The sequence below is a fragment of the Macrobrachium rosenbergii genome, chromosome 48, assembly GCF_040412425.1.
Source record: "Macrobrachium rosenbergii isolate ZJJX-2024 chromosome 48, ASM4041242v1, whole genome shotgun sequence".
Taxonomy (NCBI): Eukaryota; Metazoa; Arthropoda; class Malacostraca; order Decapoda; family Palaemonidae; genus Macrobrachium; species Macrobrachium rosenbergii.
In genome coordinates this window covers 53,340,786-53,357,430 of record NC_089788.1, presented here as the reverse complement: position 1 = coordinate 53,357,430, position 16,645 = coordinate 53,340,786, and the positions used below count along the sequence as shown (strand labels likewise).

Here is a 16,645-nt window from a genome sequence, read left to right as displayed (position 1 = left end):
GTAATGACAGTCTCATTTTTTTTCCTCTTGGCTTTCATCAGTTATAAGATTTGCTCAGAGTGGGTTCTCTTTAGTGTTAGGAAGAAACTTTGCTGAATTACCTTCACCATGTGTTTTTTTTTATATCTGAAAATATTGCTGTTCTGTTTGCTTTTCTGCGTAAATATTTTCTATTCCTTCTTAAGTAAGGTTGCTGTTTTCATCTTTTTGTGGGAAGTCTCATAGTCTCCAAACTATTCCTTTCCATTTCATCCCAAATTTTATGTATTCAAATTTCTAACAAGTTAACATTGTCATTGTTAACATTGTGTGGTTTTAAGTGCTGATTTAATAACACTAAACTTCTAGTTGGCAGTCTGTAATGCTCTTGATTGCAAGGATTTTTTGTTAGTAACATAAGAAGCTTACCCTTAACAATTCCAAATGCATTGCAACATAGAGAAACAGACTTTGGTGCTCAGGTAATGTCACTTTAAATGTATAATTACTGAAAGTCAGCAGATCAAATGACCATGTGAAGTAGCACAACAAACTGATAGTCAAATTGACAGTTTGATTAGGAACATTCATTGAGGCTTGGTCTAAAGTACAGATAGTTATCCTTGATGGTGGATTGGATTATAAAAGGCAAGTGTTAAATGCATTGGCAGTGTCAGGTATGGTTGCTTCACATTCTACAGGAATTTTGAGCAGCATCACCCATGCTGATTTGATTTAGGCACCTGGAAAGATCAGTAACGCTATCTACACTTTTCCTTGATTGGAAAACAAAAATATGTCTAGTGGGATTATATTTCATGATTTTGATGATTTGTCACATGTTTTTCTTTATTTAAGAATGTTCTAGATCATTGTGGACTTAAACATATCACATGGGATTTTGTAGTTAGTGTATAGGATTTAGAATTTAAAGATTAAATTGGCTCTGTGTGATATGTTTAAGGTTTTCAGTAGCCGGGTATGTGGTAATGAAAAAAGAAATAAAACTGCAGCATGTTTGGGTACATAGTTAAAACTGCAGCATGGTTGGGTACGTAGTTTAGTAAAGTCACTCTTATGGTTCAAGTAGAGTTGGGTATTAAGATCCTTCCCTTGGATGTTCATGGAAAGAAGAAAGGAATTTCATGGATAACGCAGTATCCTTCAGTTAGCTTGTGCATGCAAGTGCACAGAATAAGAAGTGATAGACAGTTTTTTTTTTAGTAAAACCATGAGCTAAGGACTCTTGACATTGCTTTCCCAAGTATGAAGCGATGAAGAATATTGACTGATGAAGTTGGAATAGAGTTTTGGAACATTAGTTTAAAGGTTTAGAACTATAGGTGGTAACTCGGGGATTCCATGGTATGTCTGAACACACATCACCCACATTTCTTTGGTGTTTATGCAGTATTTTGAATGTTTGCCCATAATATGGGGGAATTAATACAATGAGATGTGTTAATGATTGCAGTTTTGAAAGCAAACTAAAGTTCAACTGTTTTACCCTGACCTGGTGATTAGACTGGAAGTTGTGTGACCATGCATATGTTACAAAACTTGTAAACAGAAAGGTAAGGCTTTTACCAGATTACTATACTGTAGTGAGAATGTTGACATATTGACGTCTGGTCTTAAGATACACAAGACCTTAAGGTACAGTTATACTGTGTTGAAAACTAGATACTATTGTACTAACAAACACTACTAAATGCTTGTCTGCAAAATGAGCCAAAAAGAAGGATTTCTTAGGTGCTTGACTAGGTCCCAGAGGAAGCAGGAGCCATTAGAGTTAACGTTCTTAAGAGCCAGTTCCTTTGGTGTGCTTTGCAGCATCCTTGTAACCTCAGCGGCTTTACTTAATACCTTTCGCATTTTTTGGTCATTCCTTTTGCTGCTCTTGTGGCTCTGAAATATAAATTATTAATGTTATCCTCATTGTAAAACTTAATCCTTTGGACCAGGTTTGAGATTAGAAAGTCAACTATATATCTGGTTTAGCTATTTATAAACCCTTTCAGGTTTTTGCCACTCAAGAGTTCTGTCTGTGTCACATGCACCTCAGATAAAAGGCTCACCTAGGGAAATTTCTGTGATAGAGTATTAGCATTGGTTGGGCATCCATCAAATTATGTTTAATAATTTTCAGAAGTGAAAGGGTTAATGGTCTATAGACTTGGAAGCATCATTCTCATAATACATCCCAACTAGGGAAAACCTACAGATGTGACTTAGATGTAAATCCTTTCCTCTGTAGGAGCTAGGTGGGTAAGAGGGCTGTAAGTTTGGTTTTGCTAGAGCTGGTGAGTGAATTGTCTGTTTCCCGCCACAAGAGAAGTTGTGTGTGTGCTGTCAGAGAAATGTTGAATGGGCTATATTACTGGAAATAATTTTATTTGTTGAAGGTGGGTGTTATGAAATATTCTCCAAAGCTGTCTTGACAAGTAACATTCACGTAATCATACTGGTTTTCACATTTCATGCAATCATATACAGTAGGCTTGACCATAGTTTTGTTACCAAAATTTCTACTTTTGTATATTGTAAGCTCTTATCACCCTTTAAGTGAGTTCATTATTGCAGTTTTCACTTTCATTCTTTTGGTGGTTAACTGTATGGTTACAGCCATATGGTCAATTTTCATTTCTTATATATTCCACCCATATTAAATTGGAATGTGCATGCTCATTGGTAAAAGATTTTCTTGAGTAGTTAAATATGTCAAGGTTTCCTAAAGTTTTGCCTTATGTATACTTTACCAAATCGTTGTATATTGCTGCTCTGTTTATTTTGCTTAATTTCAGATATTGAACTATAATTATAGATATGTTTAAGGGTTTAAGTCTTAGTCTAGCATTGATCTTGAAGTTATTTCATTAGTTTTCTTAATGAAAATGGAATGATGCACATACTACTTACTTTGTAAGGTAATAGTATGTAGCTTTATTCCTAATAGAGTAGTTAGATCTTCTGCAGGTTTTTGGGGGCTGAGATAGGTTATATTTTTTCAGACTTTTGAGCTCAGATAATATATCAGAGGGACCTCCACCATCTATGCATCAGTTATTACAGCAGCACATCCCTCCCAGTGGTAATCAAGGATCAGTTGCTGCCCATGGTGTGGCACAAGGGTCGTCAGGATCTAATCTTTCAGTAAATAATCATGCTGCTCTAGCACTCCAGAACTCTCCCAGTGATACCAGCCTTGACACCCATAGGTTGCAGTCACATGGAATGCAGTATGAAGATAGCAGGTAATTATCTTTGACTGATTATTAGTATAGGTAATATATTAGTTTAGTAGCTCTTTTAGTTGTATAACTTTTTTAGACATGTATGTATGTTTTTACTTGTGTCATATAAAATCTTGGCCAAGGCTTAAGAGGAGCAGAGGAAGGTATGTTCATAACACCCCCTTTATTAAAGCTGATTAACACAGTATGATCTACTTTTTATGCCTTGGGGATTTTATAGGACTGTAACTATGGATAGAAATTACAGGTTAATGAGTTAAATTGATGACTGGAGAAGGAAACTTAAACAAAACTCAGACTTAAGTTGAAGGTAATTTGGACTGGACTGGAGCTTACTGAAAAAGCATGCGATGATGGTGAGCATATCAAGAATTTTTGTATGTTTAACTAATTTTGGACTAATACATATCCCCATGGTGAATTTGGTACTGCAGTATAGTTTTCTGTACTTCATTAACCCTTGGAGATTTTAGATGGTCATAAAATTTTTACAGCAAATCCACTCAGACCACTTAAGGAAAATGCAATGTCTCTCTTTAGTTGCTTACTTTAGATTTATTTTTCTGGTATGAAGCTGGTAAAGGTGTCAGTTTGAAGCAGAATGCCTGTACAGTAGACATGCAAGTTTAAAAATGAGGTACAGTAAGAACTCCAAGTGATTCGAATTTACTGTAGTTGATCATTTTGACATTTTCAAATCTGGATGGTAACAGATTAGGATAATTGGAGTTTCAGTGGTTGGGCTGAGGAGGTTATCGGTGTCCCGTGGGTTGGGATGAGGAGTATATAGGAATCACAGATGTTGGCCTGAGGATGGCGTTGGAATCCTAAGGATTTGGTTTTGAATGATCTCATCAGAATCCCAATGGCTGGGATAAGGGTGGCATTATCAGAATCCCACCAGCTGTGGTAAGGGTGATGTCATAGGAATCACAAGGGTCGGGATGAGAATGGTATCAAAATCGCAAGGATGGGGTGGAATTCAAGTGTTGGGATGAAGATGGCTCATTGGAATCCTGACAGTTGGGATGAAGATGATTATGTAGGAATCTCAAAGTTTAACATTCAAAATATCATTACATCAGGCTCATAATGAAGGTAATAAAATGTAGCTAAATAAAATGTGCAGCTGCTCAAGACCTTAAATGTTAGGATGTTTTTTTATTAATGTTATGTACACCAAATTTTATTTCACGATGGGAAAATAAAGGATGTGAAAAATAGATTTTTTAGGTTTCCAAAATATGAAGTTTTTTATTGCTTTACAAAAAATTGATTAGTTTTCTTTGCAGATCTTTGGGTTACAGTGTTGATTAATGTAAAAATAAAGTAAGTCATTATTGCTGGGGCCAAACTAAACTTGCCCAAACAATCAGTAATTGCAGTGATCTCTGCCAAAAGAAACTGTTAGTGTTAGCGTTGTGGAGTGGATGTCACAAGGATTTAAAGTTCGCTATCCAACTTGAGATTTTAACAAAAAACCATTAAAGATTATTTTGAAGGCATCTTGTTTCCTCCTCAATATAGGAAGTTAGATCCTTGCATGCTTAATTTTAGTTTTCCATGCTAAAGAAAATGCAAAAAAAAAAAATACCTAACATGTACAAGGGTGAAATTTGTGTGATGACTATTTTAATCTAAATGGGATGTTGCAAAACATACTCAGAGCCGTGTTTGTTTTGTTTTGCCAGAAATTGCAGATGAAATGGCAAGTAAAGTACAGACATTAATGTCCATGTTGTTGATGAGGGCTCTTGGTTTAAAATGTAACCCAGGGTTACCATGTTCATTAGTTAATAGTGTGCCATCTGTATATTACAAAATTATGATGAGAACAAATACTGTTAGTGGTAAGAGGGACATTACTCGTTGGTGTTTGTTACCCTTTGACACTCATCTTGTATTAAGAACAGGTAGAGTGTAGGGACCACTATGGCTTTGTATCATGATAGGAGTGGCAGTGGTCTAGGAGGGTTTTCTTTACTTTGTAAGATGTCTGGGGTTCTTTCTCCTAAACTCATGACATTTTATATGTTGAGACATTACTGTCTGCTTCAAAGAGCAGTAAGTATTTATTGCAGTAGTACAGACCAGTCCTCTCTACTGTGCTTTTTTAAGGTTGCTGCAAAATTGATCTTTTAAGTCTTTATACACTGTAAGTACCCTTGAATGTGGACAGGAACTTCCTGACAGCCAATATACTTGAAAGAAGCAGTGGGGTGCCTTTGATATACTTTTAGATACAGGTAGTCACATTCTGTTCAACCATGGGTAAGAGTTTAGACATGTTTGAATTGACTTTAACTCTGCATGCCAGTTTCGTAATAAGGTTGTTTTCTTGATTGCCTTGGCAGTACTGTACTTTTGTGTTGGAGGCTATGCACTTAATTATCTTTACAATTCTTTTAACCCTTCCAGTCTGGGTTAGATATACATTTAGTAACCTAATATCCCGAACAATCAAACTTTAAGGTTAGCTGATTAGAAAAAGCAAAAGCAAATGGGAAAAGGATGACATGCACTTACATGTGTATAAAACTAAAATCCGACATATTTTCCACTTACCACAGCCAGTTGAAGATACAGCCTTTTGCTGGCACTGAGTGGAGAAGTATTTGGTTATGGAAATTTTACCCAGGAGGTGGTCTCTTTGCCAGAAATCCTTAAAAAATACAACTCTAGCAAAAAGACTTTTTCAAACGTTATCTTTGCTTCTTACCCATTGATATTATGTGCTTGCAGACATGTTGAGTCATAATTTCCATCATCTTACGTTCCCTAACTTGAAAAAGCCTGAATCACCAGATGTATGGGCTGAGGAGGTGTGGGATTAGCAGCAGTACCATCATGAAATCCCATGGATGGCTTATCTTCCCACTCAAAAAAGAACTGAGGCCTGATAAGTGGCCAATTAGTTGATTATGGCCCATGCAAGCAAGGAAGCCTTATGAGTGCTTTCTTGTGAATTTTATTCAAATACCTAAATATGACCTCAAAGTTAATACTGTATTGAAACAATATTGAAGTCAAGTGAAGTGTTAGGCAGCTCCTGGGAGAAAGTTGTTGGTTGTGCTTCTAGTGAGCCTAGGCACGTCATGTCTGGCACAGCACATTTTTCAGGGTATGCAGCTCTTACTGCAATTCTTTGCTGCACTGAACTTTAAATGAAGTGGGTATTAACTTTTAAGATTGGAAAGAATCTGCAAATGGTGTAATTCTTGTGGGTTGAAGCTGAACCTTAGGAACTGAAACTTCTTGTGTAACTTATCTTCTAACATCTTCCCACTACATAAGTGAGTGTGCTTAGGTAATGCTTATACTGTATATATTTTGAATGATTTTCAGTCATCTTCAGCTCCAAGCATTCTGTTCACAGTGCTTGAAAATATATCTGTTCCTGCCTGAAACCTCTCTTGTTTGGAGAGCATCCCATATTCACAGATATGATAATATTACTATAGTGCCATATAACACCTCTTCAGACATTCTGCCTTTTACTAGTTATACTGTATTTTCAAAACAAAAATAAATTGCTGAGCAAGCCTTTAAAAGTTTAGCTGTGTGCATCAGTGGCTTAGTTTAGCTACTGTATAATATGGTAATTATGTTGGAATGTTGCTCTTTGGTTAAAATATCTCCTGTAAATGTTTGTTACCTTTTTCAGTGGCAGTAATCATGTGCTTGCATTCTCTGTGTTATTGTATCCAAATCGTCAAAAATGCAAAAATGGCAGTGATGTACACTCGGCAACGCAAGTGAAAATACAGTTTTCATTAGATTTTGTTCTAACTTATTTTTTTTTTTTTACAGAAAATACATAATCTCATAAAATTTACTCTAGAATATGAAAATACAATGCAAAATATATAAGTTAAACCCACAAAACAAAAATGTTCAGGTACTTGAAAACACCATATACATACATCTCAAGTAATTGGAATTTCTCAGATGGATTCATTCATAGAAATCTGGAAGAAAGAGTTGGGACTGCTGGCTGTGTTACTCCGTAACAAGATGACAATATTTACTTGTTTTCTTCTGTGAACAGGATTATTATTGCATCATCATAAGTGTTAATGGCCATTATTTTAGCTTGTACAAATTCATGTTTGTATTTCAAAGTGTTTGTTAGCTGGCGTCCATGGCAGTCAATGATGTTACAGCTAAGGAAGGTTGATCAAATCTAGTTAGATCCACAAGAGTATTCTCTGTGATGTGAGGAGGAGCCTGAGAACTTTGGGTGGGAAAGCATGTCACTGGATATTGGCATAACAGCTTTCACACTTTGTTGACAGACGTTGATATGGATTGAATGCTTGTAGCTGTTTACAAATCTACTGTCATTAAAAGGAAATCTTTATTAAGGTTAAAGTAGCCTGTCAATTCGAAGATTTTCTGGCTGTGCTCCCATTACAAGCAGTTCGAAGTTAGCCTGTATGGCTAACACGGCTGCATTATTAGCTGCGAGACCAAAAGATCTCCTATATACATTAGCATTTTTTGCACGATATTAAACTTTAATTGCTTCTGCAATAGATGTTGAGTTATTAGGGGCAATAAATAATTTTACTTTACACAGCTTTTTTCGCGAATGATTTGTTAATGAAAATCGATTTTCAAAAGTAAAGACTATATATCAAGAAAGTAAGAGTTACCATAACCTATGGTTGAATTTTTCCAACTTCTTTTCACAGTCTTTGAATCTTACAGTAACTGTCAAATCAAATCAAGACTTGGGTATAAATTTCTTAGAGAATTAATTTCAATACTAAGGTCACTTTAAATGTCATCTAATATAGTAAAGCATGTCCTTGGCAGCCTTACCACCTAGTATCCCAGGAACCTGTGCCCCAACTCATCACTCTCCCCCCCCTTTTCCCATTATAAGCCCAATACTAACACTATAATTCTCTCTCTCTCTCTCTCTCTCTCTCTCTCTCTCTCTCTCTCTCTCTCTCTCTCTCTCTCTCTCTCTCTCTCTCTGTCTTCTTGTAAAACACTTTACAAATATATTAGTACTCAATCTTTCAAAGAAAATATAATGAATTAAGTATTTATAGATAGGCCTATGCTTACACAAAAACTGACTTAGCTAGTGCTCTCTCTCTCTCTCTCTCTCTCTCTCTCTCTCTCTCTCTCTCTCTCTCTCTCTCTCTCTCTCTCTCTCTCTCTCTCTCTCATGATATTGCATTCATTCCTGTATTGTTCCACATGATTTCCTTAGGATATTGCGTAAATTTTAAAACATTTTCCCTCTTTATTTTATTTTCTCTCTTTATTTATGGTCTTGTTTCCAGTTATGCATGAATTTTGCTTCATTTTAGTGTCATAACATCAGTTCTGAGTAAGGTTTCACGGTAGGTTTTAAAGAAGGGTGATTGATGTTCTACTCTGAACTGACGTTACCAAACCAACTTTATAGAGGTTGTTATTGCATTCGAGTATCAATGATTATAGGACTTCTACAGAATCTATATTGCTTAAAGTTATTGGAAATCTTGCAAGCAACAAGCACGATGACTTTGAAGATCTACCCCCCTTTCTAGAGTTGCCAGGTGTGGCAGTATGTGTCCAATGATTTAAGAAAATTGTATCTTCCCTATTTTTGCTGACTACAAAACAGCCAAGATAATAAATGTCACTACAGTAATACTGTCATATCTGTGAAAATGGGAAACCCTCTAAACAAGAGGTGTTAGGCGGTAACAGATACGTTTTCAAGCACTGGACAGAATGCTTGGAGCTGAAGATGACAGGAAATCCTTCAGAAATTCAAAAGAAATAATGGGGTTTGGGGTCAAGACAGCAAATCTAGACCTTGGTGGTGTTATACCTTCATTCTGCCTGGGTGGACAGTAGCAAGTTTAAACACGAGTTTGTTGTGCATAGATTATATGTTTCACACAGAATAGCATATGGATGCTCGTTGCATTTTATTTAGTACAGTATACAGTGTATCACTTTATTTTTTATTTAGTATAATATAACTATTTTTAAGTAATAAATGATAATTTTTTCCTTTTTAGTGTTATGGGAATTTGTGCTCATTGAATAATATGAATTTCACGAAGAATTTTAAAGATTTTAGGTTTTACCCATTTTCTTTCTGGAATATTGTGATGCTTTTATTCTCAAATCTTCTGTGAGAAACTTGTCAAGTGATGTTCACCCTGACCTTTTCCAGCCTTCTCACTATCACCAGTGTCCATAAACCTTTAAGTATCCTGCAAGATAAAATTTTCTGTTTTGGGAAATTTAGCCTTTATGTTACTGAAGTTGGAGCTGTGGTCATTACTTGAGGGTACTATTTGCAGTCTCTTTTCAGCCACCAGCACATTCATTCTGGCCTCTTCTCTTTCATCTTGCTGTCCAGCCACTGACATTTATATCTAATTGTATTTTCACCCTGACAGATGTATACTTAATCTCATTTATTTTGTAGATCTTACTAACTTGTTGTCCAACCACTCCAACTGCCTCTTTTCACTGATACACTGAAGACCTGAAAGTGCTTTATAGCCTAAATTTCATGATTCATAATTCATTTATGCTGATGACAGAAATGGTTGGCTCATTGTGAAACAAGTTGTTTAGCACCCAGCACCGCTTTCTGGTTTCTTATAAGCATACTTTTATTTTTTTTATGCTCATTTCTTTGCTTCTAATCCTCCTAAGTTCTAGTTCTCCTGAATTCTTAGAAAATATCTTACCCTGGAGCTTCTAGTCAGTTTCATTTTCTGTAATTTTGACATCTTTTCATGCGTATCTTGAGTATATTAGTTTTTGATGGGTTGGCGTAAATGCTTTTCTCCCCAGTTTTCCAAGGGATGATGATATTTTGGTAAGGTTACCTTTGAGCTCTAAGCTCCTTATATCAATGGTCAGAATTTTGACTTGCTTGCTTCTGCTTCTAAAATCTTGGTAATAGCTTGAGACACAACAAGAATTATTTGCCTTGCTTTCAGCTGATGCTCATCCCTCTGTAAGCAGTTTCTGTACAACTTTGAAGGAAAAAGTATTCTTATGCATTAAGGAAAACTATCTTGATTTTGTATCCAAAGAAACAAAAACAGGTCCTGTGGTGAAGTTCTGAGCAACTTTTATATATCCAACTCTTCGCCCTTCATTGTCCTGATGGATGAATATTTTGCTGTTTTGTTTACCTTTGGTGAAAAGGCTACATTTTTTGGCTCTCAGTGTCTTGGTAAATTCCACCAAGATTCCAGTGCATCAAACTTACTAAGTATTAGCCAACTATTTTTTTTATTAGAAGTCAAGGATTTTGTTAAATATACTTAATTGTATCTTGAAAGTTTCTTCTTAATTTGAGGTGTTTTAGAAATAGTCTCTTAAATTTTCTGAGCTGCACAATTACTATAATTTAATTTTCTTAACCCATATGTGACTGAGCAAGCTTTAAGGTAACCCAGTCTAAAAAAAATACATCATTGGAAAGAAGATATGCAGATGCTAATGGTATGAAAAAAGATTCTCAAAAAATTTCTGTACCTGCCACAGGAAGTTGCAAGTAAATATTTCCAACCTTTGTAGGACCTCTTTTCCAGGACACTTAAGAATACCAGCTAATTTTAGCAAGTTATACATGTTCTTTGTAATATTTTCTTTGTACATTTGCAAAATTACAGTTACAGCTCACATAATATTGTAAAAGATAAAAAACAAAAACTGGCAAGCTATACTGGGACAGGGAGATGTAGTACTTGTTACGAAGTTATGTGTGTCCTTTCTAATATTTTTTGTTATTTTATTTTGTAAAATTACAATTACAGATCACATGTTGTAAAAGCAGCAACAATCTCTGTGACAATTTATTGACAAATACATATACAAGATGTACTGGGATGGGGAGATGTAGTGCCTTCCCAATGAAATCTCCTGGGAGATTATTCTTCATCTTAACACGAGCTGAGGTGTGAGTGTTGCCATCCAGTCATTTATTGGCCCATTCAAGTGATTTGAATGTTTACAATCAAAATTCATTCATTAAAATGGCATGAAATAAGGATTATCATATGCGCACTGATAGTCCTCTTATGCCAGTATGGCGCAGCAAAGGATGCATGCCACTATGAAAGAGTTTAAAATGGTCTGTTTTGGAAATTTAGATTTGTAGTTCATCCTTTGGTTTACTTGGTTAAATCAGAATTAAGCCACCAAAGTCATAACCAAAATTAGAAATATATTGCAATTTCTTCCTTAATCTTCTGTACCTAAATGGGTTACTGGAATGGTTTATAGTTATTCCTCTGAATGTTCAATAGTACTGTATATACACATTTGATTATTGAAATGTTCCAGGGTTGAGTGCCGTGAAGTTATATAATATAGGAAAAATTACATTCTTTGAAACTAAGCATACAAAGAGAGAGAGAGAGAGAGAGAGAGAGAACTGTATAATGCACTGAGAGAGAGAGAGATTGTCAGTTAGTACTGTATAATGCATCACTGAGAGAGAGAGAGAGAGAGAGAGAGATTGTCAGTTAAGTGCTGTATAATGCATCACTGAAGGCATTTGAGAGAGGGAACAAAAAAAAAAATGTTTCAATCCTTTATTAAAATATATACTTCCATTTGCTTGCTAGAATTGGGAGGACCTTTATAGGGCAAACTTGAGGTTTTTACTTTGTTTCAGAGCTATTCCTGTTAATTGAATGATCAGTAATCCTCTGAAATAGATTGTATAGAAATCAAAGCTAGTAAAACTCCAGTAACAGATAATTTTTTTTAATCTTCCATGAAGATCTCGAGTTCATGATATATCTTGGTGGTGAGGTGAAGGCTGTGGAAAAACCATTCCAGGAAACTTATCCCAAGTGGCTTATGTGTAAGTTTTCCAACTAGGTGGTCAAGGTAAACAGCAACATGGATGTAGCAAGTAGTGGAATAGATCAGCAAGGAGGGTGTCCTGACCAAGGATTCATGTTTACCCCCTGTCAAACAGCTGCAATCAAGTTTTCTTGATGAGTGATTTTATATTTTCCCTATTCATAGAGCCTTCAAGTCCATTATTGTCAATATGTGTAACGTTCAGTTGTTGCTGATAACTTTTTAAATGTATTTATGGCATGGAAGCTTGACTGGCTAGTTACTGTCTAGATCTGTGAAGAGTATGTGTAGTGTGGGAATGAGAAGGATAATGTTGATGAGTACAAAGTTGGTTATAGTAGATTTTCATGAGAAGTCAAATAATTAGGCCAAAAGATAGCCAACAAAGCCAAGTTTGCATGACATTGCTGTGTTTGCCATCTTCAAAACGTATGTGTAAGATGCATTCTAGTGTTGCAAGGGTGTGTTTTGGTTGAAAAAAGTTTGGTTTTAAAAATATTTTGAGGTTATTCTGTAGGGAGATTGTTATTTTCCCTGAAAATGTGGTATACATAGGCTATTTGAAAATCAAGTTTGGCATTTAAATGTAATCAGCAGGCCCTTGAGTAAAGTTTAATTTTTTTAATAGATCATTGCTCTTCATTGATTCATTAGATAGTTCCAGTAGATAAAAATGCATAATTATTTAGTTTAGTTTTAGTTTACAGAGGAATAAATTACACAGAAAAGTCTTGGAACTTTCACAAGCCAACATCCTTTGCTTTATGCCTAGCAAGAAATCAGAGGCCGTAGTTTGAGTTATTAAGCAGTGACTGTGTAACTATCTGTCCCAACTGAATAGTTGAGAAAAAATTGAGATATATTTTTACAGTATCATTTCTTTCTATTGTGATTGTATTTCAAGCTTTTTTTAGTACTTTTTTCATTCATTTCTTGAATTGAAGTTGATGTTAAAGAAATAAAATTGCATTAACTATAAGACGTTCGAGACACATTAGTTCTTCCTGACCACAATTTATAGTAATATACATGTTGTAGAAGCGGTAGATGCAAAAACCCATCTTGCAGACAGCAACTTTCATATTGTGGTTCTATGGATTGGGGCTTTGTTGCAGAAGCATGTGTGCCCATTAGTGCTTTATGGTTACTGGAATACATCAGAGTATATTTGTACATAAATTATTTCATTTCATCTTGCATGGTTACTTTTCACTATTAGAGAAATTTAAACTTATAATAAATTAATTTACCCATGCCATAGTGTCAAGGTTGTAAACTCTGTGGTCTGGCCTGAAGAATTTGGTCTGACTTGAGAGGTAAAGTTTTGTGGAGGATTTTTACACCACAAAGAATATGTATATCCGTATTATGCAAGGCATGTAGTGGTCAATACCCATGTATAGGAATGAAGTGTAATTGCTATGAAGGTTACTTTTTACTTGACTCTTAGTAATCCTTTCACTAAGCGGGACTGATCTCTTTAGTCATCAAAAGGTCTTATCCATGATGTAATTCTAGTCATTTTAAGGAGCTATTGTCTATATTTTAGCGACAGATGGCAAGATTTGATTTCCAGCTTAGAGGATGATCTCAGGACAAGGGCTAGACCTTCAATAGTCAACAAAATGTCTTAGAAGGTGGAGGTTCCTTTTCATGATGAAGTATTACATAGGGTTTTATTCAGAAATGACAATGATAGCACTAGACCTGAACTGTCATATATTTCTGATAGTGACAGCAGTGAATGTGGTGGTTTATTATATCGTAGTTATAGACCCTAGATAGTTTTTTTAACTTTGTTTTATCCTAGATGATCATGAATCATAGGAAATGACAGAGAAGGAAGGAAGCAGATTTGTCAAGCACCAGAATGGTGGATAAACAAAGAAAATGCTATACAATTTGCAAATGGAAGACTGCGGAAGATTTGGTTTGTAAAAAAATTAGTGCTCTGAAACTTTTATTGCACATAATAAATTCACATTTTCTTAAGAATGCCAATTCTATTTTTGATTTTTGTGAGTTTCTCCTGGATGAAACTTTTGGCCAAGAGCAAGCTTTCAAGGTTTTTATTGAAGATATTTAAACTGAATAACAAAAATGGCATTACTTTAATCCATACTTTGAGAAGTATCTCACTGAAATGAATCGCCAATAAAAGCTACATAATTCAATATTTGAATAATTACCTACATATCATTTGCATATTTTATCACTCTACTATGAAAGAACTGTATAATAATATAATAATACAGTGTAATATTATAATTGTAATGAAAATAACAAATTAAATACAAATGTAGGATGGAAAAAATTAGTCAATCACAAGATTAGCAGGACACTGATCTCCTCACTAGTGGTGATAACAGGCTCGCAGTGGAATGGTTAATAGTGGTGAGGATAGTGAGTAGGTCGTAAGTTCAAGTTAGAGGTTTCTTGGTGGATTTGAGTATTCCCTGAAACTTTTTGTTCACTTGATTATTCTACTGCTTGTTCAATATGACATTCAATAATCAAAGTACAGTAATTTTGTATCTTGGTGTAGTATGTATCTCAAGGGGTTCTTTCCTCCCACTAGTCCTAGTAACACTGGAAAGGTCACCATGGTTTACATCCTGTTTTTAAATACAATCTGTAGATAAGATATTTGAATTGGGTTTTTTCCACAGTAATTTTTATCCTGAGTAAGATAAGTAGCTACTAATGGAAATATATAATTAGACTATATATGGAAGGTAAAATCAGACAAATGACCTTAGTGTTACATACTCAGTACTTGAATCTATTAATAGCATCAAGACTTTAGAAGATGGAAAATTCTGTATTTAACCAAAACATGTTTTCTGATGATTTTGGATGGTAGTATTTGTAAGTATAGCATATGTCTCATAGATATTTACCTGTATGTATCATGGTATATACTGAGATAATAAAGCACAGTAAGGACAGGGACAATATGTTAAAGTAGCCTACCACCAGTTTAGTATAAATCCAGCCCTTTTAAGTTCATTCTCTCTCTCTCTCTCTCTCTCTCTCTCTCTCTCTCTCTCTCTCTCTCTCTCTCTCTCTCTCTCTCTCTCTCTCTCTCTCTCTCTCTCTCTTGTGTAGTGTATTAACCTGTTACCCCGCATTACAGGTTTGTAAACCATTGATTCATTATAATTTAGTACCATATATGTATAGAGCACAAACTCATAACTTCATGTAGCCATTTTATTTGTCACAAAATATTACAAAACAGTATACCATTGGAAAGGTAAGAGAATGTTGTCAGCAACATGACAGGTGATTAGTTTGCATGCTCATTCTGTATTTGGTCTTGGCTACCAGCCCACTTCATTATGTGTGTGTTCATCACTTTGTTTTCAGAACTTATTAGAGATTTGCAGAAGATTCCCTTGTTCTTCATTTTCACCCTTTGCATTGCCTTATGTTTTGCAGGATTGCCTTTCTGTTCATTTTCAACCTTTTGTTGCTCTATGGTTTGGTGCCTCTTTTTTTTTTATGGGGATTTTGACCTAATTTTATTGCACTTGAAATAGAAGTTCTGCCAATGTTGCCAGTTCCATCATTAGCACCTGAGGAATAAAATACCAGCTTTTCAGTTTTCTGTAGGAAAGATCTGGTTTGTTCTTTGAGGATATTCCCAGCCATTGAGATTCTGATGTCATACTACATCATTTATAGAAAAGTTTTGCGAGCTTCAGATTTTCATATGACATTTATTTTTCTTCTCCATCTTTTAGTATACTATAATAAATAACGAGCTTGATGGCATGCGCTATGCTGCTTGGGGCAGGAGGGTGGATGTGTCATGTCTCCCCTACCCTCCTGGTCCCCTACCTACCCTGCCCCCACCTGGGGGGGGACAAACAGGTTTGCAGGGGGAGGGTGGATGTGTCATGTCTCCCCTACCCTCCTGATCCCCTACCTACCCCGTCCCCCCACCCAGGGCGGACAAACAAGATCCACTGTGATTTTATTATTTTAGATTGTTTGTAGTCAAATGATGATAAATATTTTGTGATGGGAAATAAATTTAAAGCAAGTAATGAAAAAAAAATGCTCTTTACCCCCATCAAGACTCTTAGATGGTCAAGGCAGTGTGTGTTATCCAGATTGTAAGATTTTTCTTTGATATTTAGGTTAAGGCTTTCATTGTCATGATTTAAGGTACTTCCATTGTATCCATTTCTGTATGTCCTCACATTTGCAGTGTCTTGTTCATTGGTGAGTCATTCAATATGTTCACAATTGTAGTGATTTGGTAATTTTATTATTTCATAATATTGAATGCTGAGTGATTACTTAATATGAAAATAAGCCTAGACTTGCTAGATCTCTTGCAGAGATTATTTGGCAGCATCTTGGATAGAAGGGATTGTATGAGAAATGGTACCTTGGGAGAAACTGTCCCATTTATACCACTTTTTCTGTCACATTTCCAAGGTATAGATTGACTCTAAGCATTTATGCCAGCAGTCTTAGATGCAAATTTGAGAATGATCATAAAGTCATTTAGATAGGATCTGTCCCTGGTTCTAGGAAATCCATCTTGAGGGGTG

The 16,645-nt window shown here is 35.4% G+C and overlaps 1 protein-coding gene across 10 annotated transcripts in view; it reads left to right on the top strand.

The window, feature by feature from the left end:
- gem (gemini) overlaps positions 1-16,645 on the top strand; it is a 166,853-nt gene that overhangs the window by 98,761 nt on the left and 51,447 nt on the right. For 6 of the 10 annotated variants that reach the window (XM_067091768.1, XM_067091764.1, XM_067091769.1 and 3 more), the window contains one exon: positions 2,991-3,233. The exons of the other annotated variants lie outside the window; for them this stretch is intronic. In XM_067091768.1, coding sequence (XP_066947869.1) covers positions 2,991-3,233 — 243 coding nt within the window. The remainder of the gene's footprint in view (positions 1-2,990; positions 3,234-16,645) is intronic. 10 annotated transcript variants of the gene reach the window in all.